The 19,249-nt window shown below is 36.4% G+C and overlaps 1 protein-coding gene across 2 annotated transcripts in view; it reads right to left on the bottom strand.

Moving 5' to 3' along the window:
- Positions 1-3,533: 3,533 nt before the first annotated feature.
- TMTC2 (transmembrane O-mannosyltransferase targeting cadherins 2) overlaps positions 3,534-19,249 on the bottom strand; it is a 452,862-nt gene continuing 437,146 nt past the window's right edge. Inside the window, exon 12 of one of the 2 annotated variants that reach the window (XM_049883964.1) lies at positions 3,534-6,907. In XM_049883964.1, the coding sequence (XP_049739921.1) occupies positions 6,728-6,907 (180 nt within the window). In that variant the 3' untranslated portion in view covers positions 3,534-6,727. Of the gene's footprint in view, positions 6,908-17,233; positions 17,804-19,249 lie in introns of those variants that run through there. The other variant, XM_049883965.1, reaches the window with a different exon arrangement.

The following is a 19,249-nucleotide window of genomic DNA, read 5'->3' as shown; positions in this document are numbered from 1 at the left end:
TCCTGCCAGGCTTTGTGTCTACCATCCACTCCAAAGAAGGGATGTTTTCACAAGCTTTGGCTGGTTAGTATTGGGTTCTGCATAGAAATAACCTGAAGCTAGTACCTCAAGATTTTACATGCTGCATTGTATCCACCGCGAATGCATAAACTTTACTATGTCACTTAACTGCCCCAAACTGTCACTTTTTCTTTTCTGAAGTGCAGAGGCTAATCTAATGTTTGCTCTCACTCTCTGATGTTGTGATTATAGCTCAGAACGGTACCACTATATGACCACTTGAGAAACTGAAGCAGATGAATTTATCATCAGCATCACTTTAAAAGCAAAATTTTGGAACAAACGTATGTCAAAACAATAAGTGGCTCTATAAACAGAAATCGCAATACATTCTCCAATAAAGCTCTTAGACTCATTCTATAGAAGGAGCTGGGCCTTGCTGGTATATACGTGTTCATACAGAACATCAACAGGGTAATGGGGAGGTAGTTAGCTAGGCCCGATAGGACATAATGAAACGCAACATTGACATACTCACCCATGTTAAATGATGCAAAAATTATTAAATTTGAAAAGAATTTTATATAGTAACATCAAAATATTTGGTGGTATAGGGCAAAAGTTTTTGCAAACAGTCCCTGAAGATATCATAATTCCAGTGTGATTTCCCAAACTGTCAACGTAATCAAGTACAGGCAAAGGCACATTTAAAACATAGTAGTCCACTGCAAAGAAACATAAAATATCCACAGACATGAAGTATACCATATTTAAAATAACATAAAAAAGAAATGAAACCTATTATTAATTGGCTCTATGTAATTTAGTAAATTGATGTCTGCAGAATTAAAAAGTTTTTTGAAATTAGAGTCAATAAGGCCATTATTTGCTAACTGAGATTAGAAAAAAAAAAAAAATTCCACACTAAAGTCAAGAGCAAACCCTTGTTTCTACATGGGAATGCTCCATTCAAGTACACTCTCGCTTTTCCTCCCTCATCAGCTCTGAATTTCTAGTAATAAATCATCTTTTACACTATATGATAGGCATGCCTGGCTGAAAAAAGATACTTTATTCCTTTATAATATTTTTAGCATTTTTAGAGACATTAATTTGCTTGATTTTTCTCTCAATACATTTTTTAGAACTCTCATTAGAGTATCCAGCTGCTTAAAGGTATTACCAACAGCAAGATCTCAGCAGAGTTATTTCATTTTGAGTCTTGTGAGACAGAGAAGAAAGAGACATGATGGCAAATTATTAAAAAAAAAAGTTTCTAGAAGTCTTGAGCCATTATTTGAAATGTAAGAGAAATCTATTTTCTCCATCTGACTAGAGAATGGGTGATAACTTTGTCTTGAATAAATAATATGCCTGTCACATTCAAAGGAAGCAGGAGAAAAATTAAATATTCCACATCAGAACAGACAGCCAGTTCTCATTAGACTCTAAATTGATTGAATACTTTTCCATCCTTTCCTATGGTTGTATTATTCACTTTTCTTTGTTAAACTTTTTTTTCTATCATATCCAATCTTGGTAGATTACTAGGCAACCACAGATAGTTTCTACTATCCCAATCAAATCCCCCACCTCGACAACATTTAATTACTACTAATAGCACGTAACAATCTCCTGTGTGGCTATCCTTTTTCTCTTCACCTAGACTTTGCTTTTGAGCATCTCCAGAAACTTTTCCCAAACATCAGTTTAGATAATATATTAACTTTTTAGATTCTTGTAGGTATTTTTGGATGATCTCACTGAGTCATCTTGTACATTTGTAACTTTCTCGTTTGATCTATGGATTTTCTTGCTAAACCAAAGCTCTTCACTCCACTCTTTGGAAGCAAGGAATTAAATCACATAACAACATCAGAGAGCAGCTGTAAATTGGAGGCACAATTTGGAAAACCTGGAGGAAAAACTTCAGAGGAATTTCAATTAACAAGAAACTTCAAATCCCAGCAGTATTCCAGGAGGAAAAATACATCTCACATCTCTATGCTTAAAAAGAAAATAAAGCCAATATGCGGTGAAGTGGCACATGTAATGAAAGCAGACTCAAAGGCCCCTCTGCATCTTGCAGGAAGCCCACCCAAAATGATAATAACAAGAAGGCTGAAGTGCTAGCACACATCCATATTTCTCTAGAATGTTAGCATAGCACTGTTAGCGTAATTGTGTTGCCACTTCAGCTCTTTCTTCTTCCAACATGCAGTAATTCCAATGCATAAGCCAAGTTTTCTAGTAATACTTCTTTATTAAATTGAGTTTGAGTTATAGGAAGCAAATTCTATAGTACCGGATATAAGAATTAAGTATAAAGTCATATACCAAACGTATATACAAATGAATGGGAATTATTTAATTCCTAAATTATCCACCAAAACAGGGTTTCTTGGTAATAGAAAGAATAACCAAAAGTTAGGTGCATTGTTCTTCTTTTGTACTGGAAAGTGTATACTCTGAAAACCATTGTCACCGAGGTGAAAATATCAAATGACAAGTGTCACTGAGTCCCCGAGTATCCACTTTTTAGAAAGTGATTCTTAAAAATTATCCTCCAAGTTGATCATGAGCAAAGAGTAAATGAAACTTTCATTTATATTTTTTGGTCTTCTACTCAACAGTAATACGCTAGGCTGAAGAAACAATGCCAAACAGCAAGATACGGCCCCAGCCTTTACTGGCTTCAGAATATAGTTCCAGTTAAAACTATACTTTGATTTAAAATTAAAATGAAATATGCAATGACTTCATATAGCAAGGCCTCTTAATAATCATTTCTGTAGCCTGTTGTTTAATTGGCACTAACTAGCTTTTTTTTTTTTAGCTTTGGGATATTGGTTAAATCACTTAACTTACAATCTTTACTACTTCTCAGGTGAAAATCTAGGGTTTAGCTACATAGCAAGGTCTTTTTACTCTCATGATCTGTATTTTTAAGATATTTTTCATGCCTTGCCTCCTTTAATCTGCATGGTTGTCCGTAATAAATGAGAGAAGTAGAAAAGCAACTTGTGGAAAATTGAATAGGTAATGTGTCGGGGAACTAGAAATCTGATCTCCAGAGTCTTGGTTTAGTGCCTGAGTGGCCACATGATATGTTCAGTTATCTGGATCTCAGTGAGAAGAGGACAACATGGGGACAGGTTTATGCTTGCTAGCTCTGTCACCTGGGAAAGTGATTTCACACTTCTGAGCCTTGGCTTCTTTACTGGTAAAAATGGAACATACCCTCACACAATCTTAGGGTGTTTAGCATATAATGAAGTCCTCATAGTTAAATTTTATCACATAATTCAGTAATTAGGCAATATAGAGTCACGTTATTACAGAACAACAATTTTACTGAGACTATCAGATTCTCCACCTGCCACTTACTACCTCGTCTATGACCTCCCTATAACTGACACTCCAACATGCCGAACCTACATTTCCCAGCAGCACAAGGTTGTGTTTCATGTACAACATGAAATAGAGAATCAGTCTCCTAAATATGATCTTTTACCATACAACCTACCAAAAAAAAAACAAAACAAAACCCAAGCCTGTCGTCATCTAATTGATTCCTATTCATAGCAACCCTAAAGCAGGAAACTGGTAAAGAATAGGCCCTGTCTAGAGTATTTCCTAGAATCATTTTCCATAGTTCGAAAACAAAACATTTTGTCATCATTTCTCAACATCGACTATCTGGTGATACCTGCAACCCTTATTTTAATTATTAATACTTAATGATTATTTGGAAACCCTGGTGGCATAGTGGTTAAGTGCTGCTATTCAAAGGGTCGGCAGTTCAAATCTGCCAGGCGCTCCTTGGAAACTCTATGGGGCAGTTCTACTCTGTCCTACAGGGTTGCTATGAGTCGGAATTGACTCGATGGCACTGAGTTTGGTTTTTGGTTTTAATGATTATTTATTATTAACCTCAATGTATCCTTATATGGCTCCGAAACTATCTTTCTTACCTCTCTTCCAGTTTTGCTAGAATCGAAGAGAGTTTCAGTGTTGTTTCACTGGCAGATTTAAAAAAATCTTACACGATATATTTGTTATCAATGCTTTATTGTTGAAAACAAAATTGAAATTCTCTGGCACATAAAACAATTATTTCTACAAAAGGAAAGCCTACAAATCTTGATAATTTATACAAATAACAGTTTGTCAAAAAATAAAATTTTAATTTAGTAAACTTGTCTTGTGCTCTATATTTTTAGCACTGTCTGCAATAATCCACCATAAATCCCTGAGCGGAGACATTTTTTGATCATGTTTTAACGCCCCCCCAGCCCTCCCCCTTAGTTGGTCATTACTAAGCCTGGCCCTGTAAGTGAAAAGTATCAGGGATATTTAATTATTAGAAACCCATGCATTTTATGACACAGGCCCAATTATCATTGCTATTTGGGAGCTGGGTCAACATGGAGTGCCTCTACTGTGCAGTGAACATATTAAGAATGAAGTATTTGAAAGGAAGAGCAATAGCAATTAAAAAAACATGTAAGGTTAAGATAAGGAAGTCAACATAGGTCAATAACTATTTAAATAAATAAAGATGTTAGACACTGAATTATCTCTATATCCTTATATTAAATTCCTTTTTTTATTTTTGTAATTGCCAATGCAGTAGAAGATGAAAAAAAAAAAAATACACTTCAACCCACTATTTTGTTTGACCGCAGATTTGTCGTTGTTGTTAAATATTCTGAAAACACGATGATTTAGGTATAATTTAACTTTTGGTCCTTCAATGAAATGTTTACAAAATAATAAAACATATTTAGGAGGACCTTCTTATTAATGCTATCAAAAAAAAAAAAAAAAAAAAACTCACTACATTTGCCCTTATCACAGAAACATTAATGCCATAGGAACACTACTTTAAATCCTTTATTCCACTCTCTTCAGATATATAGCAAAACATGGAAAATATGGAAAAAAGATAATATAATGTATTTGCATGCCCACCTTCTCTTCAATGGGGACGCTGATCTTATAAATGTGACGTGGGAAAGGAAAGGAGAAAAAGCTAACTTAAACTGCAAAGGACTGGCTTAATGAATTAATTTTTGTTTAGTTAATTTGCTACTGTAGAATAATAAATAAATAAATATGCAGGGTATGGTAAAGCTACTCTTTCTATGAAGAAGTTATAATGGACTAGTGTTCTACAAAGTTAATTTTTAGTAACAAAGTTGGACTATGGCTCAAAAATGTTTCAATAAATGTTCTTCTCTACTTCATTTATAGTCTTTTACTCATGAAATGATCACCGATGTGGTTACTAACAGGTAACAAAATAAATATGAAATTTGTTATTGAAAAATAGTTTTCAAGTGAGGAAAGCACTTGACAAAAAAACTACAAACACATGGGCTAATGCTATACTCTAGTGCAGCTTAAAATAAGTCATTTTTGACATTTTTCGGGAAGAACAAAATAAGAATATGATTAAAAAATAAAGACTTGAAAACTTACCAGCATTGCTGTTTTGGTACATATTAGAATATCATTAGCATTACATACCAACTCTTTTCAAAATATAAAATCATTAGCAACCATCATTACATATTCCTTTGGGTAGACCTGATTTTTGAAATAGCAACATCTGGGAAACACAAAGAACCTTTTTGTCTAATACCTGACAATTAGTTATTGGAATGGGAGAATTTATCAACTTCCCTTGAGTTAATCCTTATGAAAGCATGCAGGTTAACCAAGAACAGCCACTTTAAAAGGTCATTTCAAAAGCCTAACAATTAGGGTGGCGCAAGCAGTTTGCAATAGGTTGCTAACCTAAAGGTTGGTGGTCTGAATGCATCCAGTGGTGCTGTGGAAGAAAGGCCTGGAGATCTCCTACCATAAAGATTACAGCTATGAAAACCCTATGGAGTAGTTCTGCTCTGTCAAACATGGGGTCACCATGCGTTGGAATTGACTCAACAGCAACAGCAAGAATAATACAACGAATTCTGCTAGGCAGTTGGGGGAAATGGCAACTTTGAAATAAAAATGTGTGCCCAGTCCCTTTGACAAAACCAATGTGAAGTAGCCCTATTCTCCATTTTCTGTTTAGAACATGAAAATCAGTGATGTTCAAAAGAGTGAAGTCCTACCCAAACAATAAAACGTTATGTGCACTAGTCAGGAAACAACTGCGGATTCTGACAGATTCTGACACAGTATTTAAAAAAGAAAAAAAGTTTTCTAAGCTTTAGAAATTGATAAGCAGGCTGTCCCAAAGAGGAAAGACAGCAGCATTAGGACAACCAGCCAGCTCACTGGGATTCATACTACTTTTCAATTACTCCCTATTATCACTTGACTTTAATAGTTTATTGTGGCTGAATGGACACTCTGATTTCCTCTCACAGTGTTTAAGGAACAATATAATTTTGAAATTAGCTTTCAAAAATGAAGAAAATCTCCAACTTAGACTCTCCCCCCCCTTTTGAAGAATGCCAAAAGATCCTGTCTTAAGTGCTCTGGTTTACAGTCCTATGGGTAACAACTACATCTATCAGGAGTTTGCCAATGCTCCTCTTTTTGGTGTTAACGGCTGCGTCAACAGCAAAGTGGATTTTCCCAAAGTGCCCTCAGTGACTTTAGCCTCTGTTCTTGAAGTCCAAAAGGAGCTCTTGTCATAGCACTCTGGGAATTTCTGTTTGTTAATGAATCCAGCTGTAAAAAATACAGGAGGACAAGGTACTGCCCCCCTGTGTCAGGTCTTTGAAGTCTTTAGGCCTTGCTTTTCCATGATGTTCCACAGTTTGCGGAGATTGGACTGCGTGATGACATCATCTGGCTTGAGCTGCAGTGCCCGCAGGTAGTTGGCCTCGGCCTTCTGGAGTCTGCCATTAAGGTGCAGAATGGCTCCCAGGTTCATCAGAGCAGCTGGATACTGCAAGAAGGGAAAGGAAGGAAAACTATTAAGAGGCCACTTCAAGCTTTCCTTCATGGAAGACAAAAATCTTCATCCACTTATGCAAATGATTCCCTTATGTCTGGAAGTATTTTATGGAAGCAATTGAGCAATTTATACAAATAGACAAAGATAACCAGGGAGGAAAAAAGTTTTCAAACAGCTGCTGTGTACTTTGTGCTTTAAATAGGGCAGGTGGCTAGAGAAATAGTTTTTTTTTTTTTTCTTTAATGAGAAAGCATGTGTTACATATGAAGACCTAGCCACCGAGTCAGACTGTAATTTTCTGAGAAAAAAGTTAGAAGTGATACAATTTTGGATGAAAAGAATTGAATTTTTTTTTCAACTCGATGCCAAGAAATAAAATATTAAGTGAGAAAAGTTAACAAATCTCTGTCCACATACTCTTTCTCTCCTTAGCACAATGTCAAGCCTTTAAAATAAATATACACTGTAATTTTTTTCTAAAGTTTTCAGGAGAAAATTCCTGAAAAATCCAAATGTAACCATTAAAATGCTTTCCAAAACTACCCTAAATAGTTTGACAAGACAAAGTGCTTATTAAAAAAAAAAAAAAGCCAAACTATTGTGAATACTTGCAATAAATATAGCAAAGTTAAAACCTATCAAAATAGATAAAATTTGACATAGAAAATGTAACCTTTATAAGAAAAATTTTATACTATTTGTTAAAACATAGTTTAGTAATTCTCAAACATAAGAATTTTTGGTAAGCAGTGATAATTGCAGTAAAAACTCGTGAAAAACAAAAGTTAAAATTAAAAAGTATGAGTTACATAATAATAGTTTAACACAAAGTTTTCAATCCCAAAATTCTGAAGATATTAGTTAACAACAAAATTCCCCAATAAAAAAGATCTTTGCCAGAAAGGGCCACATAAACCAGAGACTACATTAGCCTGAGACTGGAAGAACTAGATGGTGCCCAGCTACCACTGATGACTGCCCTGACAGGGAACACAACAGAGAATTCCTGATGGAGCGGGAGAGCAGTGGGATGCAGGTCTCTAATTCTCAGAAAAAGACCAGACTTAATGGTCTGACTGAGATTTGAGGGAACCCAGAAGTCATGGCCACCAGGCCCTTTGTTAGCCCAGGACTGGAACTATTCCCGAAGCCAATTCTTCAGACAGGGATTGGACTAGACTATAAGACAGAAAATGATACCGGTGCGGAGTGAGTTTCTTGACTCAAGCAGACACATGAGACTATGTGGGCAGCTCCTGTCTGGAGGCGAGATGAGAGGGCAGAGAGGGACAGGAGCTGGTTGAATGCATACAGGGAATACAGGTGGAGAGGGGGAGTGTGCTGTCTTGGGGGAGAGCAGCTAGGAGTACACAGCAAGGTGTGTATAAGTTTTTGTATGAGAGACTGACTTGATTTGTAACCTTTCACTTAAAGCACAATTTAAAAAAAAAGAAAAAACATCTTTTGCTTGCTATCTAGCAATAATGACTGTTCTGCTCTTGTCCCTGGTACATTCTGGTTACACAGGACTGCAAATATTTTAGCAATTATGTAAGTGTATATTTCAAATATCAGATAAAATTAAAAATGTTTATCTTACAACGATTTCATTTTACAAATCACATCAGCTACTAATTGCCATTGCAACTCTGTGAAAAAAACTCACAATATTTCTATTATTCAATATTTCACAATGCATGTGTTTTTCAGCTGAATTCATGTGACTCGATTCTTTGCTGTAAAACACATTATTTTTGAATGAAAAACAATGTGAGGAGAAGGGTGCAATAACTTAGAATAATCCAACTGGGGAAAAATGATCAGATTTGAATTTTAAGAAATCTGGGTTTGTGCTCTTACTCAGCCACTGGCTGTGACCTGATAAGGTCTCCGAATGTATCTGCATTCCCATTCTTACTTTGTAAAATGTTGAAATAACATCACCTTTTGGAGGCTGTTAGAAAGAGAAAATGAGTAAATAAATGAAACACAGTGTGCATGGTAGACACTTTACAAACACCAAGTTCAGTTTCCCTTGTCTCATATGATCATGCATGTTTGTGATTTTTACGTTGCTATACAGCTTTTATAATTTTGATTTTAATGGATGTATAACATGTCCCTGGATGCATGCCAAAATTTTCTTAAGCCTTCATTTACTGGGCGTTATTTCCAAATTTTTCTATATCCTTTTTCTTTTCCAAAAATAATGTTGCTAATATAAGCTACTCTTGACCTTCAAAAACCGTTTGGTCAGGATGACTCCATATTTACTGAGAAAAATAGAGACAGTCAATTTCTAATTTTAAACACCAATCCAAATAAACACTTCTCTAAATTATATGTGCAGTGAATAAGGTCCATTTTGGAAAATGAAAATAACACCACCTACTCTGTCATCCTAAAAGAATTTTGTTATCACACCACCCATTATTATCTGTGAGTTCTTTGATGTTGGGCACATTTCTGAATTATGTCCCCCTCACAGTGCTTAGCACAACTAGCAATAAACAGCCACTAAACTGATGGTGAAGTTTGTTCACAGCCTGAATTACTAGAGATGCTAAATAGATAAAATGTTCAGACTTCCTGTTATCCTGAGTGGGAAGAGAGGAAATAGGGAGGGAGAACCACAGTTGGAGATCATTCCTTTCTAACCAGAAATAGAAGAGGCCTAGAGATGGGGCTGAGAGAAACCAGATGGCTCTGTGGGATAGTCGTTATTTCTTGAATCACTTTTATTATCAAAGTGTCTGTACCTAACTATAATTGCAACTCAAGGGGATTATTAAAAACACTCAGAGGTTATGAAGTCAAACTGCCTACATTCACATGCCAGCTCCACCACAGAGATGTATGCACTTGGATACACTGGCAAGTCCTCAACACCTCAGTTTATTCTATAAATGGGATAACAACAATACTTGCTTCCTAAGGTTCCTGAACAGATCATATGAGAATACAGACATCACTGTCTTATTCCTCTTCTTTTTCCTCCTTCTCTCCATCACTTCAAAAAGACAAGAGCAGATTCTGCTTGATGGTCAGCCCTATGTGGCTGAAAGACCACTGAATCCAAACGCTGCGGAATTTTGAAGTGGCTCTATCTTTACTAACTTTGCAGCCTTTCTTAGATTAAACCTGTAAGAGATGCATGTGAAAATGAAAGGCATGGTCAAGTATAGCAAGTCACATAAATAGGTTTCATTTTTATTACTAAATTGCTGTCTGAAGTTCTTCTGTACTTGGAAGGCTTCGAGATCACCTCTCTGTCATAAACTGATGAAAATGAAATTTAATATTATTCTAAAATAGGAAGTTAAATCTACTGTCAAAGTGAGCTCTGAATGCTAATTAAAATAGTGTTTTTAAATAAACTTAATTTTGCATTATCCACACTAGTATGTTACTCATTAAAACAAAAATAATCAAAAATTTGCATTACAAAGTTAATGTGGGGTAACAGATCTCATGGACGCTCACTTATACTCATTGTTTTCCCTAAGGAGTAAAAATTCACATAAATTGAAAATGTGCATATTTAAGTACATCATTCAATATTTTTAAGTAACTATACAGTTCTATGTTCAGTCTTAACCTATAGATTTGAATGTAACTATATATACTTTTTACTAGTATAGAAAGTTTTTTTTTCCTTAAAAATACCTACCACCCACTGCCATCGACTTGATTCTGGCTCATAGTGATCCTATAGGACAGAGTAGAACTACCCCATTGGGTTTCCAAGGCTGTAAATCATTTCGGAAGCAGACTACCACATCTAGTGGGTTCAAACTGCGGACCTTTTGGTTAGCAGCTGAGCACTTTAACCACTGTGCTACCATGGCTCCTTACCAAAAAAAAAAACCTACACACACATTATGTAATGCTTAATATATCACTATTTCTTATTTAAGTGAATGGAAGCTGATGAAATTTACATACAGATATGCTAAAAAATGTGATATCATTAACTACCCACTAGAGAATTGATTGTCAATTGTCCAAAGCCATCAAAATGCATATACATGAACACAAATGCATGCAACTTTCAACTTGAGAGACTTACTTTACTTTCTTCCCCACATCACTCCCACTAAACCAATCTGTGTGAAATCCTTGCCACTGTATTCTCAGCAATGTTCCTTAAATTTTATTCTCTCAATGCCTACAGCCACTACTCTATTTCAGGCCTAATGACTTGACATCCAGCCAAATGGCATGGCATACATTCTAGCAGAGAAGACAGACAAAAGGCAAGAAAGGAAACAAATCGATAATTGAGACCTGTAATTCTATGTAAGAAACAAAGAGGAAGTGAATATCATATTTTTAGGAAAATAACACATGCCTTCTACATTTGTTTAATGGCCATACCCTCCCCCAGGAGGTATTTTCTTAAGTGTGCTATGCTAATTTTTTTACAGCAATGTGTGAAAGAGGATTGGCCTGGTTGCACTTGTGAGGATGCATCTGGGGGGAGAGCACGCCTGGCAAAAAAATGCAGAAGGGGTGTGTTATTTGCATAAAATACGGTATATGATAGAAAGAATAAAGTGATTAGGGAAGACTTTTTGGAGAAGTTAACATTTAAGACTTTTAGCCAAAGAGCTTCTCTATTTCTTCGCTTCTGATCAATTTTAAACACAGCCATAGGATTATCCTCAACACACTACTAAAAACATTCACTGCATCATTTTGTCACTTATTGAGACACAATCTACTTCTCAACCTAGCAATCCAAGGACTCCTTCACATTCTTAGCTTGTGACCTCATCATTTATTATTCTTTCTTAAAGTCTCTCCAATTTGACAAAGCTCCTTAAATGCACTGAACACTTTGCTTGTTCCTTCCTCGTATTTAACTTTATCTTGTTTCCCCCATTTCCTAGTCATTCCCAACCATAGTTATACATTACTTTCATCAAAGCCTGGTTTACATCATCATTAAAAACATTTAATAGAGTGTGTATTTCCTGAACCCCAGTGGTCTCAGGATTAAAAAAAGGTATAAAGCATCACGGACAGAAAATGGAAGAGAAGGCATCAGTGGACAAGAAATTACAAGCAAAATTTAGAAAATGGGAAGCAAATGGAAGACTGGAACTGGCTTAGCAGTGTGGAAGAAGTTACAGCCTATAGAGCTTGCAGAGGAAATATGAAGGAGTAAAAAAATACCCATTGCTGTCGAGTTGATTCCAACTCACATCGACCCTATGGGACAGGGTAGAACTGCGCCATAGAATTTCCAAGGAGCACCTGTTTGGATTTGAACTGCTGGCCTTTTGATTAGCAGTTATAGCTCTTAACCACTATGCCACCAGGTTTTCCATCAAGAGTAGGGAGCCCTTAAACTCTGGAAAACCAGAGAGGTTCAGGTCTTGGAGGCACTTTGTAAAGTGGATGTTGGGGATGAGATCTGGTTAGAACGGGATGAAATTTTTCATATGAAAGAGTGGGTCCCCTTCTTTATCTTCTTGCACAGATTGCCATTAGCTAGGCATTTCCCCAGGCAGTAGGCTGTGGGGTTATTCTCTGGAGAAATTTTGAGAGCAAATTACTTTCATCAAACCACACCAAACCGACCTATCATACACAAATGTTATAGGTATAATAAATATAGGCATAAATGCACAAAAAGACTCTGAAATTGGCCTCCCTGCATCCTCTTTTTTCCAAAAGCTAGTAGATGGGAAGCCTCACAAAATGAAAAAGTAAAGAAGGGAAAAGTATGGGACATAGGAAACAGGTCTAACCCATGATAGTGGTGAACAGAGGTCACATGTGGGTAGTCAGTCTCTAGTTAAAGGATTGCAGCTGTGAATATAGCTTAAATGTAGACTATAAAACAACAGTTACCATCATGTCAATTCCTACTCATGGTGACTCCATGTGTGTCAGAAAACTGTGCTCTATAGAGTTTTCAATAGCTGATTTTTAGGAAGTAGATCACCAAGCATGTCTTCCCAGGTGCCTCTAGGTGGATTCAAACCTCCAACCTTCAATTGTCAGCTGAGTGCATCAACTGTTTGCACCACCCAGGGACTCCAATGTAGGCTACAGATGTACCAAATGGTACAGTAGAAACTCATCCATAAATGGCAAGCAATTCTATACATGGCCCATTAAACACTCAAATCTGCCCTAGACAGATGGTTTACCTAAAAGATCTGCCCCAGACAAAGTGATTTTCCTAAAAAGATTTGATAGTCTAAGACATGCTAAAAAGGAAAGTAAAACAGAGGCATAAGGAAGACAGCCTATTATATCTCTGGGGGAGGGTCCCATATTTTAAGTCTCAGTAGAAGTATCAACATTTTGTAAAAGTTTTAGCACAATAGTTTGGTAAATAAACTCTTTAGCAATTTTTTCTTAACTTTAGATGATTAAATGTATAAATATATATAACTGATGAAATTAGAAACAGAAGTTCAAGTATACTGTTTAGCTATATGAAATAAACAAATAAATAAATAAATGACCTAAAAAGTGATCTAACTATTTTGGGATAGTATGAGTGGAAACTGGTGGAGTTAAGTGAGCTAATTCTTTACCTACTTAGCAGGAAACCAATAAACAGATACTGTTAAAAGCTAGCAAACCAAGAATGGCAGTAAAAACACATTAATTCGAAGTAATCACTAGAAGAAATAAAAAGAAGCTAAATTAATAGTACTTAAGATGGTTAGAACAATGGTAAAGCATCATTGTTGGATTCGTAGTATTGCTTTAGGTAGGTAAATCACTTTGAAAGTTATCAACAGTTATTTTTATGTACCTAATCTCATGCGTTTGTTTAAAAATGTACAAATATAACTGGATATAGACTCAACTTTTTTCAAATGGATATTTTCTCTCTTCAAAGAGAGAGGCTGTGTCTGTTAAGTCTATCAGACTTCCCTCTACAACAGCAGCTGGCTAGATACCTTAGCAGATACTTGTTGGATGGAATGCCTCAAGTCTTCTAGACGTTCTACAGGAATTGGGGCTTGGAGAGCAACACCAGCATCACCTAGGAGCTTCACAGAAATTCAGAATTTCCAGCCGAACCTACTGAATCAGAATCTGAATTTTAACAAGATCCCCAGGTGCTTTGTATGCTCATTAAAATTTGAGAAGCACTGTTCCAGAGGTCATAGCTGGGTTATAGCTTTTACAACGAAGTGTATTATAAGAGGTTATAACGTATTAACAAAGTATATCAGACCAAATGCCCATCTTCCTGAAAAGTAGAATTCTTGTCTTGGCCATGCAATTATTAAGTTAATAAATGCTCAAATGCGATTTTATTAGAGGAAGCCATAAACGATTGAATGCTATTAGATAGAAGGAAGGGGTCTGAAAAATTTCACAATAATCAAATAAGAGCATGTAAAGTGTTCTAAACAGACTTTAAGACTACCTAGGTATACACCCCAAATGCACCAATCGCAGGTGACTAGCTGTTTGATTATATCTTGTCATTGCTCTCCACTAGTTGTAAATCATGGGCTGGCGAATAGAAACCCAAGCACAACTGCTGATGTCTTCCCTCACACGCATCGTCTTTTATTAAAGACAGCTGATGAAATTTTCAGCATGTTAACAAAGGCAGTCAGCAGCTTTCAGCCCAGTAACGTGGGGCTTGTGGCTCTGTATAACAAATGACACTACCTCCTACTTCACAGACTAGAAAAGAGAACCAGACCTTTCTTGTTTCCTTCAAGAGGACAGATGCTTTACATCAAAAGGGCTAACTGGCAGCCACACTGAAGCAGAAAATGACATCTTTTTTTAAAACTCTAGGGAATTCTGCCTTTATTGTTATTTTACTGTGGTCTTTGGCTTACTTCTTCAGCATGGGAGAAATAGGCAAAATTAAAATAATGGATGTGTATTGGGGTAAGGAGCCCTGGTGGCACAGTGGTTAAAGCGATCAACTGTTAGCCAAAAGATTGGGGGTTAGAAACTACCAGTGGTTCTGCTAAAAAAAGATGTGGCCGTCCGCTTCCAAAGAAATGTACAGCCTTGGAAACCCTGTGGGGTTGCTATGCGTCAGAATCGACTCGAAGGCAGTGGGTTTGGTTTTATTCTTGGTTCATATTGGGGTAGGCAGAGCAAAAGAAAGATTATGGATGTCTGATTCTAGTATAACCTCTTTGAAGCTCTCAAGGAACCCAGCTGAGCTCACAGGACATCTTGAATATACAGGATTGAATAACAAAAATCATTTTCTCGCCCTTTGCCTATTATATATGCTTGGAAAGAAACATACGGAGGAGGAATAGTAGAAACCACATGGGGATTTAGGGTTGGGGAATCATGTTTCTACTGGGTAATGCCCAGAAAAACAGAAAAAAAAAAGGGCTTGGTTGAGATGTTCTGATTAGGCTGGAGTTGGAAACCCACACGGAAGGTGGGCTCTCTCTAATTCATATTATCCCATTCGTTCTCATTCCCTCTTCCTTTTTATGAATTATTAACTATTCCCAATTATTCATAATCAGATTATGAATAATGGGCAAAAGAAGCTATATATAAGATGAAGAGCTGACAGAACAACATTCTGATTTTATAAATAACATTTATTTCCATTCAAAAGATGTACTTATGTTGCTGAAATTATTCACACAGATATTTATCATTATACGAACTAAACAGTTGTAAGAAAGAATGTCTGAAGTTAGCCTTACCAAGCCTTTACTCAGTTAATACACTATATACAGTTTTGGGGATGTTTTCAAGATAACCACCTTTAACTTTCCTTCTAAGTATAATCTGCAAACTTAAATGAGTTTAGGAATCTGAAGTTTGTAGTAGATTCTCACTCTTTTCAAAATAGTTACTAAAGAACTTAATGAAGGCTGAATATTGCCGTTCAACTGTATTCAGTTGAAATTACTCACCCAATTGAATTTGCTGGAGCAGTAACTGCACCATGCTGCTTATAAATTAATGGTTTGGACATTTTAAAAAAACATTGATGAAAAAGCGCATTTATGCACCGCTATAAGGGATCGGGATCTGTTTTTATGCCTTCTCCATGGGATATACTTAATAAATACTTATTGAATTAAAGCTTTAAGATTACCTTTTAGGCTTATGGGAATAACATGATATAGACTGAGACAAAGTCAGATGCCTTACTCCTTACAAGCTCCAAAATCACTCCTCCTTTGTCCCACTGGTATGTTAATGGTTAAATGCCAAGAGAGGAACCTGAATAATTTATCCTTGAGTTCTTGCCCATACACACACATATACATCCTTATATTGAAAATCTCTCCTAAAGATGTCTTCTAATTATATCCTGTCCTGTTCTTTCAACTCAGTTTTAGCCCTGATTATCTTTTCTTGGATTACTTAAATAAAATTATTTTGAAAGAAAAATAATGAATTAATGGAGGGTTGAGTGGATTGTTGGATGATAAGTTAAAATGAATGAATAGACACGTGGCTAAAGCCATAGGCAGGTTTTTTAAATTACAAGTATTTCAAGCATATAAAAATTATGGAGACCATAATAAACAGTGTACCTATCCAACCAATAAAACTTTACAAATACAACTGAAGTCTCCAAGTGTCCGTCACTATCCTATTCCTGAATCCCACTCCCCAAGATAACTACTACCCTGAAATTGGAATTGATGATTCCAGCGCATGTTTTAAACTTTTATTTTTTGTGCATCCAAAAGTGTAACATTATTTTATAGATTTCTTATCTTACAAGCACCCACCAGAAACTTAATTTCTTTTGCTCAGTACTTTAATTTTCAAATTTATCCATTGTGATACATGTAGGTTCAGTTCCTTCATTATTAACTCCTTTGAACGACTATCCGTTATCTTAATAACAGACATGTAGACTCCTTAAAAGAGTGCTGCCGTAAATATTCTTGTGCATATCTCTAAATGTACTTATATGAGAGTTTCTTAGAGTAGAATTACTGGATCAGAGGGTATCTTCAACTTTGCTCTTTGGATTGTTTGTATAATAATGCAATAACATCAACATGTGATCCAAACCAAACCCACTGTCATCCAGTTGATTTTGGCTCATGGTGTTTCCGAGGCTATAAATCTCTGTGGAAGCAGACTGCCACATCTTTCTCCCATGGAGCCGCTGGTGGTTTCAAACTGCTGACTTTTTGGTTAGTAGTCAATGGCTTTAACCATTGCACCATCAGGCTCCTTCAATATATAACAGGGTCCCTTTATTCCATAGCATTAATAGCACTTGGTATTGTCTGATTTTTTAATTTTTGCGGGATTGAAAGTTGTAAAATTGTATCTTATTCAATACTTAATTTTTCCCTGATTACTAGAAAGATTAATGATATGAGCTCATTAGCTTTTTTGAGAGTTAATAACATTTTCATAAGTTTATTAGCTATTTAAATTTCTCTTTGGGGGCCCACCTGTTCTTATCATTTGGACAGAGTACATTTTGTACAGATTGTCGCCTAGATGGTGATATTTGAAAAGTAGTACCACAGAGTCCCAACTATCTCAAAATACCCCCTAAATAGAACTGCTTTCCCTGGTGTTTTTTTTTTTTTTAAGGTCAGAATCACTCTCTTAAGGCTGACAGAAGTGACAATCAAAACACCAAAAAAGAAAAATTTGAAATACAAAACAGAGTATTCTCAATATAGGTCCAGTTTCAATAAAAATGGTGATGACATAAATGTGGGCAGCTAGAAGGTGGGCTGCAGACAGGGGCAGCAAGAACCATACGGATGTTTCACAGTAGCTTACGGAAAATCCTGAACCACCGTATGAGGGAGAAGGACGGCAGCCCCTGGCTAGCCAGGATGCAGGATGAACTTTACTCTATGACCTCCTTTTCCGCCTTTATGCAGATCATTTTTCTCTGGCCTTCTTCTCAGTTCCTTTCCTCAGGGACAACTGGAAAATAGTTTAAGATGAACAGTATGGCTCGTATTCTCCCTCTCTTTACCACTCTTCATTTCTACTGGCATCACTGAGTTTAACACCTAATCTCATTCCTAAACTCTATCAGACTGCTATTATTCTCCTCACCTTAAACGTCTTCCTTATTCCATTTGTCTTTCTAAAACACAGATTTGATCATGGAGATCCTGGGTATGCAAAATGGTTAAGTACTGGACTATTAACCAAAAGGCTGGCGGCTCAAACCCACCCAGAGGTGCCTTGGGAGTAAGGCCTGGTGAACTGCTTCCACAAAGTCAGAGCCTTAAAAACCTATGGGGTGCAGTTCTATTCTGCACACCTGGGGTCGCCATGAGTTGGAATCGACTTGAGGCAACTAACAAGAAGAACATTTTTGGATGGGTCAACTGTGTGCCTATATAAAAGAATGCAGATGCTTCAGCCTGGTACTAAGAAGCCATTTATAACCTGGCATTCAAAATAATCCTTCAAGACACATTCTGCGTGAGCCACATGAAACTTCCAACTATTTCTGCCATGTGCTCTTTTGAGCATGCATTCTTTATCACATAACTGCTCCTCTGACCTTAAAGCCCTTCCTCCGTTCTCTTTTTGACAAACTTCTGCTTATTCTTTAAAAAAGAGTTTAACAGTCTCTTATTCATAGCTTACTTCAACTACGCTCCCATAATACTGTCTACATACATTAATTGCAACACAGCTCACAGTGAATTATAGCTAGTTGTTTGCTTCTTTTCTTTGCTAGAGGGTGAAATAGACAGTGAATGTATTTTAACTGTCTTTATATTGCTGGTGCCAGGCTCTGTTATAGGAAAGAAATGTCCGATAAACGATTGTGGAAAGAAAATAAATTTGTATGGTTTAGCAGAAAGGGCTGATCTAGGGGAGGTAAATTCTAGCCCAAATGCAAAGAAATCTAACATTTACTGAGCACTTAATATATGCCACAGTCTCTGATATACACTCTGGATAAATAGTGAAAAAATACAATATATTTATTAGACTGTATGGGGCTTTAACTAACTTTAATTGCACACCTGGAACTTACCACAAACTTTTAGGTAGTATACATAAATTATCTCATTTCTGTCCCACAAGCCTGTGATGTAGGTGAAACTATTATCCATGCATTGTTCTATGCACTGTAGAGGGTTACACAAATGAAGAATCCATTGTCCTCAAGCAGTTTACAGTCTAGGGCATGGATACAAATTCTTTTACTCCAAAGAACCAGCAGGCTTGCTTACGAGAGCAATACTAAGACTGAGCAGTGGGTAAGAGGTGAAGTTACTCCCTTATGGGTGGGTATGAGGCTATTAGACAAGGTGAATTATCAGGTTGCTTCAAGCCTTTCATATTTCTAGACTACCAAAGGTGTAGGAAGTTTTGAAATTGGTGGGTCACATCAAAATCAATTTG

Source organism: Elephas maximus, chromosome 4, assembly GCF_024166365.1.
Source record: "Elephas maximus indicus isolate mEleMax1 chromosome 4, mEleMax1 primary haplotype, whole genome shotgun sequence".
In the NCBI taxonomy this organism is placed as follows: Eukaryota; Metazoa; Chordata; class Mammalia; order Proboscidea; family Elephantidae; genus Elephas; species Elephas maximus.
The sequence above is the reverse complement of the archived record's forward strand: the minus strand, read 5'-3'. Positions and strand labels throughout refer to the sequence as shown.